Source organism: Cebus imitator, unplaced genomic scaffold (genome assembly GCF_001604975.1).
Source record: "Cebus imitator isolate Cc_AM_T3 unplaced genomic scaffold, Cebus_imitator-1.0 Scaffold129, whole genome shotgun sequence".
Taxonomy (NCBI): domain Eukaryota; kingdom Metazoa; phylum Chordata; class Mammalia; order Primates; family Cebidae; genus Cebus; species Cebus imitator.
The window spans coordinates 2941543-2959523 of NW_016107444.1; the positions used below are offsets into that span (position 1 = coordinate 2941543).

At 41.9% G+C, this 17981-nt stretch overlaps 1 protein-coding gene across 1 annotated transcript in view; it reads right to left on the reverse strand.

The window, feature by feature from the left end:
* The window catches only part of EFCAB14 (EF-hand calcium binding domain 14), a 43709-nt gene extending 31570 nt beyond the window's left edge, over positions 1-12139 (reverse strand). Inside the window, exons 1-3 of the mRNA XM_017540703.1 lie at positions 10903-12139; positions 9288-9436; positions 374-519 (exon numbers count right to left, since the gene is read on the reverse strand). Coding sequence (XP_017396192.1) covers positions 374-519; positions 9288-9436; positions 10903-11087 — 480 coding nt within the window. The 5' untranslated portion in view covers positions 11088-12139. The remainder of the gene's footprint in view (positions 1-373; positions 520-9287; positions 9437-10902) is intronic.
* Positions 12140-17981: the final 5842 nt, after the last annotated feature.

Genomic DNA, 17981 nt, shown 5'->3' on the forward strand with positions numbered 1-17981 from the left:
GAGTTTACAATTAGCTAATAAAAATGGGCTATCCACTTTTCTTGGGGGTTAGATGATACTCCTTTTCTACTTGACACTTACAGAACTCTGTAGGAAAAGGTAACTCAAGAAACTTCCAACTCTCTCTCAAATGCTGTATTTAGTAGAACTATTTTCTTTTGCCGAAAGGATTAACATTTTAAATATTTGATAAATGCATAACTATTTTACCTGACTTTAACATGTTGGGATTACAGTACGCCAAAGCCCATTTCAATAAGTAAAACAATCTGAAGTGAATTCCCTATACCTACAATTCCCTATATCCTATTCACATTAAACAACCAAACAAACATTCACAGCTTACACAGAAATAAAATCAAACTTTTACTACCTGCTTATTCATTTCTGTGATGTTTATCCAGACTTTGTTCAAACCCATCTCTCCAGATTCAATCTTCTCAAGTTGTTTTTGCTTGCTGAGTAGTTCTTCATTAAGTTTAGGGATTTCTTGGAATGAGCTTTTCTGATTAGATTCCACTGAAAAGACAAAATAAGACCAATCATAAATAGCATAAAGTTCCCTCATGGTCCTAAGATGAAAAAATGATCAAACAGTAGGAAAGATGGATTAATAAAAGTTAATTCTGACATTGTTCTTTTGTTTATGTAAATACGTACTTTTCACGCTAAAGCTCCATTTTAACTGGGGCTATTTCACTATTGGCATTGCAACTTTTAAAAGCTAGCCAACTAAAAATTATGACAGAATGTGAGCACAAAGAGTTGGCTTTGAGTCTCAACTCTGTGACTTGCTAACTCTCATCTTGAGCAAATTACTCAAATTCTTAGAGCTCAGTTTCCTCATCTGTAATACAGTGATAAAATATAGTTCACAGGGAGAAACAGGAACACTTTTACACTGTTGGTGGGAGTGTAAATTAGTTCAACCATGTGGAAGACAGTGTGGTGATTCCTTAAGGATCTAGAAATAGAAATACCATTTGACCCAGCAATCCCATTAATGGGTATATACTCAAAGGATTATAAATCATTCTATTATAAAGACACATGTACATGTTATGTTCATTATGGTACTGTTTACAATAGCAAAGACCTGAAACCAACCTAAATGCCCATCAATGATAGACTGGATAAAGAAAATGTGGCACATATACCACATGGAATACTATGCAGCCATAAAAAAGGATGAATTCATGTACTTTGCAGGCACACAGATGAATCTGGAAACCATCATTCTCAGTAAACTGACACAAGAACAGAAAACCAAACACCACATGTTCTCACTCACAGGTGAGTGTTAACAATGAGAACACATGGACACAGAGAGGGGAACATCACACACTAGGGTCTATAGGAGGGTGGGGGGTTAGAGGAGAGATAGCAGGGAGTGAGGAGATTGGGGAGGGATAACACTGGGAGAAATACCTAATGTAAGTGACAGGGGGACGGAGGCAGCAAACGACCATGGCATGTGTATACCTATGTAACAATCCTGCAAGATCTGCACATGTACCCCAGAACTTAAAGTATAACAAAAAATATATACATAAACTAAACTAAAAAAATATACTTCACAAGATTGTTAATATTAAGTGAGAAAATGGCTGTAAAGCATTTAACACAGCTGGTCAGGCATATAATAAATGAGAAATCCTAGGTCCTGACCAACTCAATTAAGAAGATTTTAAATTAGTCAATTAAGATTTATAAACCTTACTCCATTAATGCTCAAGGTGAGATTATAAGTTATATATCTAAATGCTTAAGGGGGCAGTCTTACCATCTTTCAAACGCTGTTATGAGAACTAAGATTTTTAATCTTTTTCATAAATAGTAAACAGTATTTTCTTAAGTCTTAAACCACCCCAAAACTCAAAATGAAATCGAAGATAAAAGAATATGCTGGGTGAAGTATAGTGTGATATTTGGCCTTTCTTTTGGGAAACAACAGCTCCTGAATGGTTTAGGGATTTGCCAGCCAAAAGGTAGAGGCCTGAAAGAATCCTTTCTCTTCTTTCTTTAAAGAGCATTTTTCCTTTTCATAGAAAATAAAATATTAATAATGGCTGGTCCTCCAGAATAAAACCTACATCTTTTTTTTTTTTTTTTTTTTTTAAGCCACAGACTGCCTGGTTAGTTATTATATGCTTCCTTAAAACGAAAAACTGGCATAAAAGACCCATATAAAATAACCTCCTAAAAACGTAAGCTCCATGACTGTTTTGTTCACTTCCACACAGTCAGCACTTAGAATACTCCTGACACATTTTAAGTACTTAATAAATATTTATCACCTGAATAAATATTTGGCCTTTGCTTAACTTCCAATTACATTCCCTACACTTCACCTACCTCTTCAACCTACTTGTGGCCAAGCTGATCTTCCTGACACACTAACCTTTTAAGCCTCATGACCCTTGCACCGCTATGGTTTCTGCCTAGATGCCCTTGGCTTGTCTCTTCTTTATTTCTACCACTTTGGCCTAGTTAATTCCTTTTAAGATTCAGTGCCAACAGCCAGGACCCTTAGACCACTGCACCTCTTTACTACTCCAAATTCTACCATGCACTTAACACATGGTGCTGTAACTCTACTCATCTGCTGTAACTTTACTCATCTATCTCCTCTATCAAATGCGGAGATGCTTGAGGACAAAGACTAGATCTAACTTGGGTATGTATTTCCAGCAGCCAGCACAGAGCCAGGTACACAGCAGGGTTCAAATGATTGTTCTGTGAAATAACTGTAGGGCATGAAATGGAGTTAATGTTATACTATTAAACGCAAAACCCCTCAACAAATAAAAAACCGAAACACATTTAACAATTAAAATCCCCCACAAAATGAGCAGTGTTGGTGGTATCCTTATTTTAAGCAAGCTCACTATTGAAAATTCAGAATTAAGAGAGATATATTTATTCATTTTTCAAAAATGCTTGCCAAAGGATTTCATTATAATGACAGGTTTTCTAGGTGCTTTAACATTAAAAAAAACCTGATATATGTTAATTGTACATATTTACAGGGTACCTAGCGATGTTTCCATACATATAATGTATAGCAATCACAGTGATTAGTGTATCCAGCATCTCAAACATTTATCATTTCTTTGTGTCAAAAATATTTGATATCCTCCTTACAGCTATTTGCAACTACCTCTTATTAACTCTAGCCATGCTACAGTGGTACATAACACTAGAACTTATTCCTCCTAACAGGCTGTAATTTTGCATCCTTTAGCAAATCTCTCCCTATCCCTTCTTCCCCTACTCTTCTCAGCCTCTAGTATCCTCTTTGTGTTTTTACTTCCATAAAATCAAATTTTTAAAAAATTTATTTTTATTTTGTTTAGACATGAGGTCTCTCTCTGTTACCCAGGCTGGAGGGCAGTGGCATGATCACAGCTCACTGCAGCTTCAAACTCCCAGGCTCAAGTGATCATTCTGCCTCAGCCTCTTGCATGGCTGGGACTACAAGCATGCACCACACCCAGCTATTTTAAATTTTTTTAGAGATGGTGGTTTGCTACGCTTCCCTGGGCTGGTCTCAAACCCCTGAGCTCAAATGATCCTTCCGCCTCTGCCTCTTAGTTGTTGGGATTACAGGCATGAGTTACCATAGCTAGCAAAATAAACTTTTGTTATCTTCCACATATGAGTGAGAACATGCAGTGTTTAGCTTTCTGTTCGCAGCTCATTTCACTTAACAATGTCTTTCAGTTCCATCCATATTACAAAGAATGACAGGATTTCATTCTTTTTTATGGCTGAATAGTATTCCACAGCATATATATACTACATTTTCTTTATCCATCTGCTCTTGGACGCCTAGGTTGATTCCATAGCTTGGCTATTGTGAATAATGCTGTAATAAACATGGGGGTGTGAATGTCTCTTCCACATACGGATTTCCTTTTGCCCAGTAGTTTCCTAGGTGCTTTAAATGCAGCACTTAATTTACACATGGTTTACAGGAATATATCTATCTCATACAGTAAAAACATTTTACCAGCCAGTCTAAATTAATTAATTTCCCTGAATTTCCTATACATTTTCAATTAGGTTATAAAGAAAAACTCATCCAACAAACATCTGCCATACTCAGGTACCTCAAAGGAACAAGGGGCAAAGCCTCTCTTTTCTGCAGTCTATATGCATGAACTAGGAAGTAGGAGTGGAAGAGGAAATAGACAAATACATAAATAACCTGGATTATAATGATTAACTAAAAAACATATAAAACTGACCAGCCCTGAAAATATTCTGGATCCTCAGGACTGTATGAGCCAAGAGGGGATCACAATGATTATCTCATCTGGAGCTTTTTAGGAGAGATACTTTAAGAATTGGTACTTCTATTACATAAATGGGAGGAAGTGTAGCAAACTACAACTTATGATTACTAATTCATGTTTTTCCAACATAGGAAGCAATAATTTAAAATTTCGTATGTTAATGACCAAAAGAATGTACTTAGTTCTTTCGATTTCCTAATCTTTAAGATGAGGAAATGGAAAAATGTCAACATATACCACCAGTCAAATAGTACACACAATGCTGACAGCAATATTTTATATTTACACAATGTCTTTTCAGTTTGCAATAAACTATTATGTATTAATTATTCAACAACTTGTTATTAAGCCCCTACCATGTGCCCAAACCTGCATGGGCACAAGTATATACAAAAGACCCTGAAGGTCTTAGTCTAGTGGGGAGCCAGGCATGGTCACAGAATTACTATACGGTGTGACTGATGTTACGACAGAGGAATGCCCAAAGTGCTTTGGTAGCACAAATATATCTTTATATTTTACAGATGAGAAAATGAATGCTCAAAAAGAATAAGTGACTTGTCTAAGTTTTACAGCCAGTTTTGCAAAGCCAGAATTCAAAAAGTCGAACCCTCTGTTCCTAGGACCAGTACTTTTCCTAGTATACTTTAGAGGTCACAGATAACTACATCCCCTAATGCCCTCATTAGCACAAGACCATTTTTAAGTTCTCTGCCAAATGATCAAGTCACTACTTTGTCTGTATGGCCAGAAAAGGAGGTACCTGATTTATTTATACTGTCCAAATTTATTTACACTCTTCCAAATTTCCTTTCATTTACTCAAGTGTTTCATAGCTGAGTGACAGAAAAGGATGGTTGAGAGTAGAATCTTCCTTAGAATAACTGTGGAGGTCTTTTGAAGTATCTGGTTTTGGAAAAAAGAATACTGAACTAAGAGTTTCAGGGCCAGTCAGTACTTTTAGCTTAACTATCAAGTTTATCTTTGAAAAAAATGCCAAGCCTATCTGCTTTGCTTTCTATTTCAGATATTTTAGCAATCCTTTGTCCTTTCCTTGCAAGTGTTTTGGAAAATTTATTGAAATAAAATCAAACGGTTCTAGATTTCTCAAGAAGGTATTAAAGCCAGACAAGCAGGTGGTCTTATCCAAGTTCGTGAATCCCACTGTCTTCTTGAAAAACAAATAAAAATTTAAAAAATACATTTAGGCAGGGTGTGGTGGTTCATGCCTGTAATCCCAGCACTTCGGGAGGTCGAGACAAATGAATCACCTGAGGTCAGGAGTTTGAGACCAGCCTGGCCAACAAGGTGAAACTCCATCTCTATTTTTAAAAATACAAAAAATTAGCTGGGCGTGGTGGCACATGCCTGTAGTCCCAGCTACTCAGGAGGCTGAGGCAGGAGAGTCACTTGAACCTGGGAGGTGGAGGTTGCAGTGGGCTGAGATTGTGCCATTGCACTCCTCCTGGGCAACAAGAGCAAAACTCCATCTTAAAAAAAAAAAAAATACTAAGAAGATTGGTTCCATTTAGTCAAGATATTGGTTCTCACAAACAAAACAAAACAAAACAAACTTCTGAGAAAGTAGTCTACAATGGTTTAGCCTATGGACTAACTATTCCAGGCCCCATCCCCTACCCTCCCTTAGGAAGTCTTGCTTTGCAGTGTCAGGAAGACATTGCAGGTGCTGGCATTTCTACTGGAGCAAATCAAAGCCAACAAAACAGTTGGGCTGACAATTTCAAATCTGCTTCATTTAGCTGGCTGACAAATGTAGTCAGGGTCCCAGGGGAATGTGGCTCAGTGGTAGAAAGCAGGGTCTGCAGTCCAGGGTATAATTCTTGACATCTCCTGAAGACAGTATAGTATTTCCAGGGATTGGTATTAACAAGTGTTAAATAAATATTTGTTGACTGATTGCCAGGTCTATTACATGTATGAGTACTACATTTTTAAAAGGTAGTACTTTGTTTGCATTCCCAAAGAAATTACCTGAAAAGCTCAGCTAAGGTATAAATTACATAGGTATCCTATAAACATGGGTGCAGACGAGTCAGAAAAAGGAATATCAAGATATTGTACATATCAAGAAAGAAAGAAATGCAGAATTTGATATGCTATAAGGTTGTTTCTTCCAGATATATACATTATATTGATGGTTGTTTGATAAGAATTATAAGTATTCTGTATTAGATTTTGCAATATATATAATTCTATTGCTTACAGGTAAGGAGCAAAAGCCCAACTATTCAAATGGTCATATATTTTTTTCTGGAAAATAATATATTATTTTTTAAAAGTTGAGAGTGGAACAGCTGACTCTTAAAAGCCTTACTTTATTTCATTTTTTTTTAGACGGAGTCTTTCCCTGTCGCCACACTGGAGTGTAGTTGCGCAATCTTGGCTTGCCGCAACCTTTGCCTCCTGGGTTCAAGAGATTCCCCTGCCTCAGCCTCACGAGTAGCTGGGACTACAGGCATGCACCACCATGCCCAGCTAAATTTTGAATGGCTGAATTGAGCAATGTTTTGAAATATATAAATAAATAATTGCTATATGTGATCAAAACAAGCTACAGCACAAGCCTATAGCTAACTACAAGCCTAACTAACTAGAAGGCTGTAGTTAAGAGACCCAATTAACTACAAAGAGACGACAGCACAGACAGGTGTCTTCAGTGGTTATTTATAAATACTGTTTCTGAGAACCTAATTTCCAAGTTATGATTACTACTTATACACACAGAAAAAATTGGCCTTAAAGACACTATGCAATACTGCGAGGACAACTATAAAGGAGGAAAAATAACTATGGGGTACATTTCTTATACCATACTTTGAAAATTGGTAATCCAGGCTAGGATTCTGGCAGAGAATTGTGACATACTGAATTCCATCTCCAGAATCAGAAACACAGAAGAAAGCCAACGTTAGTATTTTAATATATTTTTTTTAAAGCAACATCTCTAGAAACATCATTAATACACTAAAGATTAGCTGTTCTTAGGTTGGGTTCAAAACTTGAGTAACCGTAGGCAGCCAAGAGAAGCTGAGATATTGTAATCTTCTAAGCTTCAGATGGCAAAGTGAGGATATTGTAAACTTCTAGTCTTAAGATGGGAAGAACTTAAATTCCAGTTCTGGAGCCAGATTTCTTTATGACCTTCAGAAAACCTTGTGGTCAGTTTCCTGGTATGCTCATGCTATTAAGGTTAGGGTATTTGTGATTAAGTTGAAACTGGTTCCTTTGCTTAGAAGATTAACCCTTGAAACCTAGAGCCAAAAATTTCAGTGTTGCTACAAAAAAAAAAAAAAATTATATTAAATCTGGTCGGAGCTATTATGCAAACACAACTTTTGGAAAAAGTAATTTGGGTGGAGCACAGTGGCTCACACTTGTAATCCCAGCACTTTGGGAGGCTGAGGCAGGCAGATCACTTGAGCCTAGGAGTTCGAGACCAGCCTGGGCAACATAGTGAAACCCTGTCTTCTACAAACATACAAAAATTAGCAGAGTGTGGTGCATGTCTATAGTTTCAGCTACTGGGGTTGGGGGTGGGAGTGTGGGGTGCTGACATGGGAGGACTGCTTGAGCCCATGAGGTCAAGGCTGCAATAAGCCAGATGCCACCGCACTCCGGCTTGGGGGACAGAGCGAGACCCTATCTCAAAAACGACGACAACAACAACAACAACAAAAACGAAACGAAAACGTAATTTGGATGTGTAAAATACAACTTTACAATTTAGAATATACAAAACTCTGTGACTTGAAAAGCTCCTTTAACTGTAAAACTCACTCAGTTGCATAGTGTTCAAGGTAGATATGGTTGTTGTAAGCCCTTCATAGATATGTAACTTATTTCAAAGAATCACAAAGGTTTCCTGAGACTTTAAAATGATAACATTCATTAATGGTATGTCAATGTTTTTTTCTTGAAACAGACCATGTTACTAGTATAAGCACAGCTAAGGAGAGAAATCTATCAGTCCTTGGTCTAAGCTTGAAAACTGATAAGTATGCAGAAAGCCAGTTCTTCCTGTTTCTTCTACGAAACTTCTTTTAGATTACTCACCAAGTTGATATCAAAGAGATCTGAAGGCACTTGAAGAAACGTGTGTAGGTTTACAAAGCCACTGGGAACAGTGGTGCACATAGTAGTGTTATAAATGTGAACTTGGGTAGCAAGGGTCAAGAGGAAGCTCAGCTCTGTCAAACTTAATCACTGAACAAATTACTTAATCCTTCTAAAAGCATAAAATAATAAAAATAATACTCATCTCACAGGATTATCTTGGAAAGAAAATGATTTGAAACTTGGCAAACAGTAGGCCTTACATAAATGTTAGCTATTCTTATTATTGCCCATTCCTATGCTCCTATTTGGTTTTTCTAAAGAGGTAACTGTTTGACAGATGCTCCCACATTCTTTCTCAAACAGCCCTGTGAAGTGGAAGGAATAGCCCAGTGCTGTCATTGCCAGTTTATACGTGGGGAGATGGAAGCTATAAGTAGAGGTTACCTAACCTAAGGGTAGGAGTCTCTTGCCTTCTGCACTCTAAGCATTGACTGCAATGCCATTATTTCAGATGCTACTTGGCCTGCTGGTGCACAAGCACTGTCTTTTGTTTGTGAGTTTAAAAACAAATAAGTGTTACAACGTTCAAGCAGACAGCTCAGAAAGAGGTAAGAATATGGAGAGTAATGTATAACTGTTTCACTAGAATGGGTGAAACTCTTAGGTTAGCACAGTTGACTCTGTCCCAGAACCTGGAGAGAAGTCCAAGATTACACTCTGAAAAGAGTGACCACAGCTGGGTGCAGTGGCTCATGCCTGTAATCCTAGCTACTTGGAAGGCTGAGGCACAAGAATTGCTTGAACCCAGGAGACAGAGGTTGCAGTGAGCTGGGATCACATGACTCCATCCCAGCCTGGGTGACAGAGTGAGACCCTGTCTTAAAAAAAAAAAAAAAAAGAGTGATCACTTACTTGTTCGAAATTTTTCCTTGAGGGCATCCAGATCCTCCTTGAGAGCAACCTGCATCCACACCAAGCCAACACAGGCCACAACACAGGCAGCGAGGATGACAAAACCACAGAGCGGGTAACAGATCTTGCAGCATCGTAAATAGTCTCCCCTGCTCAAAAGGACAAATTCAACCATGAGTACAAAAGTGATTATGAGTATGGCTTTATTAGAAATAGTATACGTGTTTTGCCATGCAATTATCTCCTCTAAATGAATAACCAGTTAATTAACCAGGGGAGGCAGGGTAATGCACTTAAATGAATAAATAATATGACCTATGAAGGGTCCATCTACTGGGCACAAAGGTTTCAAACGTCACATAAAACAGAGGGAGTTCCTGTGGGTAAAAGGAAGAACCTAAGGGCACTACAGCTGTCATTATCAGCAGGGAGGTCTTTGAATACAAGCTCAGGTCACAAAAGTGTAAAGACCAAGGTTTCTCTGCAATTCCATCACTGCACTGTAATTTACCTATTGATTTTTCTCTCTCAAATACTCACTCACTCACTCTGGGGAACCTTGTTTCAGTTTATTGAAACTTTATAAACCTTTAAGCAAGTTTTACTGTAAAAGAAATGAAAGAGGGATCTGTAGCTTTAAGTGGACACCTGGTGTATTCTAGCTTATTGGCTCAGAAGTAAGGAAACACAGAAGGGGCTAGATTTCATACAAAACATCAACCAACCTTCAAGGTCTAAACTAACTTAGCAGGGTAAGTACTCCTGGTACCTTCTGATTAAGGTAACACTTCATCATACCTTCATAACCCAAACCCAGGATTGCCCTTAACAACCTAAGCCCACAAAGCTCATTAGAAATCAAGCTCTTCCTTTAACAAAATAAGAAACATTTTAAACACTCAATGTCAGCACCCAACCTTCTGCCTAACCCTTCTTTCCACATCCTCACCAGAATCCTCTTTTCTTTTAGTGTGCTCTGCGAGGGTCCAAGGGCATTTTTAAAGTTCCCTTTAGTCCTTCCCCACTCTGAGCCCCAATCCCAAAGTCCTCAAATCTTACTACTTGATTTGTCTAGTGGAAAATCAAGCCGTTCTCCACCTATGAACGGCTGGGGAAAATGATGCCTCTTCTTTTGCCTCCCCATCCACTCTCAAGGCTCATACTTCCTACTGTATATCCCTCTCCATATTTCACCATCACCAATATTCAGACTCATTGAAAGTACAAAAATGAAATAATTTGCAGTCTTAAAGTCCCTGCTTCTCCTTTGCTCTACATTGTTTTAAAAGGTCTAGTCCCCAAAGCTTCTCTGCTCCTCTGTCTCCATTCTTTGCTTCTTTAGGGCTCCCTGGGCTCTCGGCACATTCTCCAAGTCCACATTTCCACTTCAGATTTGGAGCTTTTCTTTCTACACCTAAAGGCAGATCTCTAACTTATTCTTCATTCAGGATCTGAACTTACCTTCTCCGTAAAACCATTTTTCCCTCTTTGACTTCCAAAGCCTACACTCTTTTTTTTTTTTTTCTAAGGACTTCCTTTCTCCTTCTTGTCAATGTGACCCATTGGTTGTGCAAAGAGATGCCTTCTCCCCATTCCACCTTTCACCACTACTCACTTGGCAAAGCGAGAGCGATTTCCAACCACACCGAATTCCTCTTCCTCCTCGGAGCTTGACTCAGAGTCTGAGTCAGGAGGCTCAGTGCGAAGCAGGCGGTGACTGCTTGGCCCTTTCTTGGGCTTCTTTCTCCGGCTGTCCCCAGCCAAACCAATCAATGCATTGAGCTCTTTGCGCTTTTTCATCTTCTTGTGTGGAGTGAGTGGAGCCCCGACTCCTGAGCTGCCAGGTTCGTACCCGACGCCCAATTCCCTTCCTGCCTTGGAGCTGCCTTCCAGGGTTGGGAATCCTGGGCCAGAGCCCCCTGGTCACTCCCACCTAGGGGTGGAACTGACCAGATCCGCCAGGGACTGGAGATTGGAGCCCAGAAGAAACTGGAACTCAGATGGGTGTGGGAAGTCAGGTAGAAATAGCCAAGGAGGTGGCGACCCCAAGGGATAACGCCTTGGGCGCAGAGTGTTAGTAAAGAGGATGGAAAGGGATCTTTATTTCCCAAAGGGTGAAGAAAGCCAAGTCCAAATTTAAGGATTCTCAGCGCTGATTAAGTAGGCAAAACTTCTAAGGGTGCTTCAGGAGTTGGGGAAGGGCACACAAAATAGGCGTTTTAAACCTCCGGGGCAGGATTTCCAATGCAGAGTGAAGAGAAACTTGTTCCTGAATGGGAAGAGTGGGGAGGTGCAGAACAAGAACATGGGAACGCGTCAGTTTCTTCCTGGCTGGAGAGGTGGTGGCAGGAGGGGGCTCCCTGCAGCTACAACCCCAACACTGCTTGGCCGCACAGAAAATGCCCGGGTCAGGAAGCCGGCTGGGGTGTGTGATGACCACCGTTCTCCGGCCTCTGTCCTGAAAATGAAGGGGGCCCGAGGCCGTGGAAGATCCGGAGCCCGGCTAGAAGGGCTCGGCTTGAGAGAAGCCAGTCCCGCCCCTGCGGGACTCGCGCCCCGCTGTCTGGGCCTGGGGACGCGGTGCCGCGGGCGACCGCAAGCGCTCCCGCCCGGAGTTTGAGGTCTTCTGCAGGGGCAACTCTCAGCCACTCACACGCGCAGACACCACTCCAGCCGCGACTCCGGCCCCTGCTCCGGCTCCGGCCGCGGTCGCGGCTGCTCCCGACAAGTTGTTTTTGGTGGCGGTGGCGGAGGCGGCGGCGGCCGCGGGCTCCAGACCCGGGCCATCTCTCCTGCCCCAGATCACTTCCCCTTTTGGCAGCGGCCGCCGGCACCGCCTGCCAGTAAGCTGCGCCCTCATTGGTCACTCGCTGGGGTGACGTCACGCCGGGGCGCAAGTCGGGGCAGAGACGTTGGGCATTAAAGGGACCTTTCCCTGGAGAGGGTTAGGTCGCACCTGCGGGTTAGGGTGGCTCCACCCCCCACCCCAGGGGGGGCCACCGGGACCTGCTGCTCACCTGAGCCGGGTGGAGTCCTGCATCCAGCGGAACGCGGGCGGGGCAGGCAAAGCGCCCAGCTGCTCGACCTACTTCGAAAGTTCATCGGCCGCCCAGGCCCCCAGGTGTGAACTGTACTAACCAAGCCTGAGGCTCCGCCTCTCTGACTCACACACCGGCTGTTTATTAAAAGTTTAGGCGCGCTTCACATTAATGAACACATTCATTCAATTAATAATTATTTATTGAGAGCTTACTTACTACGTGTCAGGAGCTGTTCTAGCGCGGGGGATACAGCCGTGAACAAAATAACCAGGGTCCTTGTCTTCCTGTATAGCGTAGCCAGATTTAGCAAATAAAAATGTAGGACACCCAGTAAAGTTTGAATTTCAGATAAACAGTAAACAATTTTTTAGCGCTAAGACATCCCATGCAACATCTGGGACATCCTCATACTAAAAAATTATTCGTTGTGTATGTGAAATTCAAGTTTAACTGAGCATCCTGTATCTTATCTGCCAGTCTATTCCTGCAGTTCATACTCCAGTGGGAGGAGAGCAACAGTAGGCAAACACATTACATGTCAGGAGGTGATAAGTGTTATGAGGAAAATTGAAACATGGTCAGGTGATGGGGAGTGCCTCTGTGAAAAGGGAACATATAGTCAGATTATCAGAGGAGGGAAGGGAATGAGCTGTGCAGTGGCAGGAAGGAGTGACCAGGCAGATCTGGTGTGGCTGCACCAGAAGAGCAAGGAGCAGAGTGGTAGAAAATGAGGTCAGAGAAACATCAGAGGCCAGAGCTTTAGGGCCTACCTTATGGATCACGGAAAGGACTTTGGGAAAGTACTGGGAGCGTTAAGCTGAGATGCGGCATACTCTGTCTTTTTCGTTTATTAAAAAAAAAAAATCACTGGGCGGGCGCAGTGACTCACACCTGTAATACTAGCACTTTGGAGGGCCGAGGCAGATGGAGCATGAGGTCAGGAGATGGAGACCATCCTGGCCAACGTGATGAAACCTCATCTCTATTAAAAATACAAAAATTAGCTGTGCGTGGTGGTGTGCACTTGTAATCCCAGCTGCTTGGTAGGCTGAAGCAGGAGAAATGCTTGAACCTGGTAGGTGAAGGTTGCAGCGAGTTGAGATCGCGCCACTGAACTCCAGCCACTGCACTCCAGCCTGGGCGACAGAGCGAGACTGTCTAAAAAAAAAAATCACTTTGGCTACCTTGTAGAAAAAGATAGGGGAGAGTGAGGAACACAGGAGAGCAGTTTGTTACAGTCAAGCTAGAGATGATGCTGATAGGTTAGAGAGGCAGTAGCGGAAATGGAGAGCATTCTGGATGTTTCTTGAAAATAGAGCTGACAATTTTTTGCTGATAGATTAGAGGAAAGGTGTGAAGAGATGAGACATCATGGATAACTGCAGGGTTTGGAGGTGGAAAAACTGGAAGCAGAGAATTGCTATCTTTTGAGATGGGGAAGACCAGGTTTGGGACATGCTTGAGAAGCCAATTCAATGTTACATGTAAAATTTTTCTTTTTGGTGCTGCAAAGAAAAATTAGTACTGGGACAAAGGATCTCTTAGTGAAGCAATTTTTTTTTTTTTCACTTTCTGCAGAAAGGGTACTCCCATTAACAATCTTGTCAGGAGGGTACAATGAACAAAGGAAAGCAGACATACTTATTTCTTATGGATTTGGGTTTGTTCTTACTGCTGTGTCTGATCTCCATTGGCTGGAGCCAGACCTCACAATTTAAACTAAAATCTGATTGGCTAATAACTTGAAACTTTTTAAAACAGGTAAAAGCAATGGAACATACCTGTGAGCGAGTCCAGCACAGATATATTGGTTAAAGCACAAGGACATAGAATGTACTTGTGCCTGTTAGCATGTCTAACAGCTACATAGGATAGGGCTTCTAGCAGAAAAAGCAAGAACGCTTTTGAAGAAAGTGTTTAAAACAAACTATTATTTCTAACACATCAATTTTTCTTAAACAAGAAAGGAAACTTTGAAGAGGAACTTTTCTATTTCCCACAATTTTCCTCCTCTTTTACTTTATGGTTCCTCTTCAAACTTGTTTAACATATCTTGACTCAACTGTTCTGTTTGACTTTCTACAAGAAGTAACTTTTCTGAATAAGTTTGGGGAGGGTTTGAGGAGATTTTAGTAAGTTCTGTGTTTACCAGTCTTTGTACTAGCCCTTGGATTCACGCTATAATACAGGACCCAGCAAGAAGGAGTATACTTATTACAGTTGCTAAAGAAGTAAGAATTGAGGCTATGGGATCTTTCCATTGCCCAAACCAACTTTAGAGCCAATTTGAAATAGAGTTGTTAATGCCGGAATTTTTTGCTAACTCGTATGATAAGGCAGTAAGCCCTTGGAGGGCTTTTGTTATGCTTCCATCGGGAGCAGTGTTGTTTGGGATAAAGGTGCAACACTGAGTTTTGATCATAACACAAACACCACCTTTTTCTGCTAATATCATATCTAAAGCTATGCTGCTCTCCCAGGCCATTTGACTAGCGGAGTTCAGCTATTCCTTTAACAGCATCTTTGTATCAGTAGATGAAACAAATCGCTGCTGGCTGTAATAATTGTAGTTTATCAAATCTACATTTTTATTAATTGTTGCCCACCAAAACAACATTGACTCAAATCCTGAAGTATTTGATTCCTGGCTTTAAATTTTTCTGGTACTCTTCAAGGAACTCCAATGGCATCTAAATAGATATGGGAATCAAAAGACCCATAAGGGGCTGCTGCTTTTGAGGCTTCTCTTATTTGTCTATGTTGTATTTTCTCTATTTCTGGTTAATCAGATGGCAGGGTAAAAGGGATAGCCAGTCGAACTAGAGCACAAGTACTGCTCCAATTGTTTGGCAGCATGACCAGTAAAGTCCTCCATAATACTGCCATACCTCCGCTTGGGGATGAATAAGGGCAGACTGATGGGTCAGCTGTTGGAAGTGCCTGACTTCACTGCATCCTGTTTAGTTTCCAAGAAACACTAAGTTCTCCCCTTGTCGTGAGAGATGTGAGGCGAACTTTGCTTTGGGAGATGGAGTCTGTATGGCCCTTGGGGGTTGACCCGCAGGGTGCGGAACTTCAGAAAATAGCAGAGAAAGAGCTTGGCACAATTCATTATCCCAGGTGGTGGAATCTTGAAAAAGAGCTACCATGCACTCCATATCTGCTTAATTTGAGGACCATTCTAGTGGAAAGGGAACAATCTGGCCCTCTGGCCTACTGTGTGCACAAGTCTAACAGTTGCTTTTATTTAAAACGCGGACAGAATATTTAATCCATTCGAGCCAGGCATTTGCATCTTGGTATCCTGTTTTGGTAGCTATGGTCTGTCTTAGGTCTTTTATTTCCACATTCAAATAGAGGCTGTTTGGTATAGTCATTGAGAGTTCTCTGGGCACAGGTTGGGGCCTGAAATATCAATTGGGAAGTCATCAGATAAAAATTGAATGTAAAGCAAAGTGCTTTGAGCTACTTGGAAGAAAGTCACTTAAGGTAATTTTTATGCCCATATTCTTATTGTGGCAATTACACTGTCCTTGTCTAAGGATACTCTGGTTAAGCCTGGGCCTGTATTTGATTTGTTTTTAAGAGTCTAGCTCAGAGGTATGCTCCTAAATAACAATGACCCAGTAAACATGTGATGACTACATACGTGGGCAGTGTTGCAGAGAGGTATGGGTGGAATTTTCGAGTAGCAATCAAGAAACCTGTGACTCAATCATGCCTCCACTCCTTCCTGGGTCCATCAGCATGGAAGCTATTTAGTTTCTCTGAGCTTCAGTTTTCTTCTCTGTAAAATGGGGATAAACACCTATTTCACAGGGCAATGAGATGATTGCTAAAGTGTTTTTGAAGCCCCAAGTCCTGGTGTAATTGTTTTGTTTTTATTGTCCCCTTTTGTTTCCAGAGCTGCATTTCCCAGTACAATAGCCACTGGCCACATGTGGCAATTTAAATCTACATTTAACATAATTAAAACAAAATAAAAATTTTAAATTAGTTCCTCGGTATCATTGTCCGCTGTGTCCAGTGGCCATATGTGACTAATGGCTATCAGGCAGCACGGAATAGTACAATTCCACCCCACAGAAAGTTTTATTGGAGAGTTCTTCACTAGTGCTTCCGTGAAGGAATGGGGATAGATAGGTGAGTCTCCTGACTTCAGGAACCGTTTCACAAACACATCCTGTGGTCACCAGAAGCCCCAGGCAGGAGAGGTGGCTGGCCCGAGGGTGGGGTGGCCCTCCTGTGTTGTAGACAATACATTCTTTCCCAGGGAGCTAGGGACTGAGGAACCCAGGGGAGTGGAGCGGGGCTAAGGACATACCACCCCAGCTGCAGGGACCTCTGGTCAGCCATACCCTGTGCTCTCTGCAGGTGGAGGTCTCTCCCAGGACTGGCCAGTGGGATGGTCATGGGTGGGGCGGCTGCAAGAGTAGAACTGACAAACAAGGGGATGCTTCTGCTGGATCTGCTCTCGGTCCTTCTGTCTGCCTGTTTGCTTATGATCTGTAGATAACCCCCTTCCTGTGTTGGGTAAACATCACACAGGATGCGATTACCCATTGAAAGTTACTGGCCAGGTGTTTCTCTTCCATCAAGAGCTCTTGGATACCTCTCTGGCCTCCTTCCTAAGACTTGGGACCCTCAAGGCCAGGGATTAAGCCACTCCACTCAGAGCAGAGGCTTTTGCTGCCCTGCCGCACCAGGACTCACAAGGTTGTGATCTATCTTCTCCTTTGGGAATGTTCATATTATGATCCTGGGGAGTCCTTTTAACCTATTCAAAACTTGCCTGAAATGCAATGTGAACTTGGGGAGGTCACTTTAGAGTTCTGGTGCTTCAGAGTTTCTGTCTGTGTTATGGGGATGATAATATTCCTAGCCCAGCCTTCTGCTTTGCATTGTTTAGAGCAGGGAGTAGCATGGATGTGCTTTACATGCTGTGAAGTGTCATGTAAAGTGGGTACTTGTCTGCTGGCAGCTCTATGGGGAAGGTAGGCAAAGATGATTTCCCTGTGTTCAAATTATAGCCCATGTAACTGGCAAAGCCAAATCTTGAGACCCTGTGCTAGTTTGGAAGACTCCAAAGAGTGCTTTCACTTGGGTAAGCTGAGGCACAGAGTAGGGGCAAACTTGCCCAGGGTCATGGTCTGAAATTGGATCCAGCTCTCCTAATTCCTGGGATGAAAGCTCTTTAAGATCGTGGAGTCCTCTCCTACCTGGGATCTAACTCTGTGTCTGAACATTGCCACTTGGCAGCTGTGTGATCCTGGACAAATTACTGAGCCTTTCTGAGCCTCGGTGTCCACTATGATTGCCACCTCAGTGAAATGGTGGCAGTCATAGTACCCAGGAATGGCTACATAATTTATGAGGACCAGTGCAAATGAAAACGCAGGGTTCCTTTTCTCTCTCTGCTGTCTCTCTCAACCTTCATGTTGTTGTATTCCCTTAGGCCTGGTGATACAAGGTGAGTGTAGAGCCTCACATGAGACAAGTAAGAGGCCTGCTTCATGACTTGGCATGCAAACTCTCTTCCTCTCCCTCTGCCAGCACCCAGGATCCTGCCTGGGATGGAGTTGTGGTGGAGGTAGGGGTGTGGGGAATGTGGGGGGAACAGAGCTGAGAACCCATGTCAGGGAGGAGAAGGTGG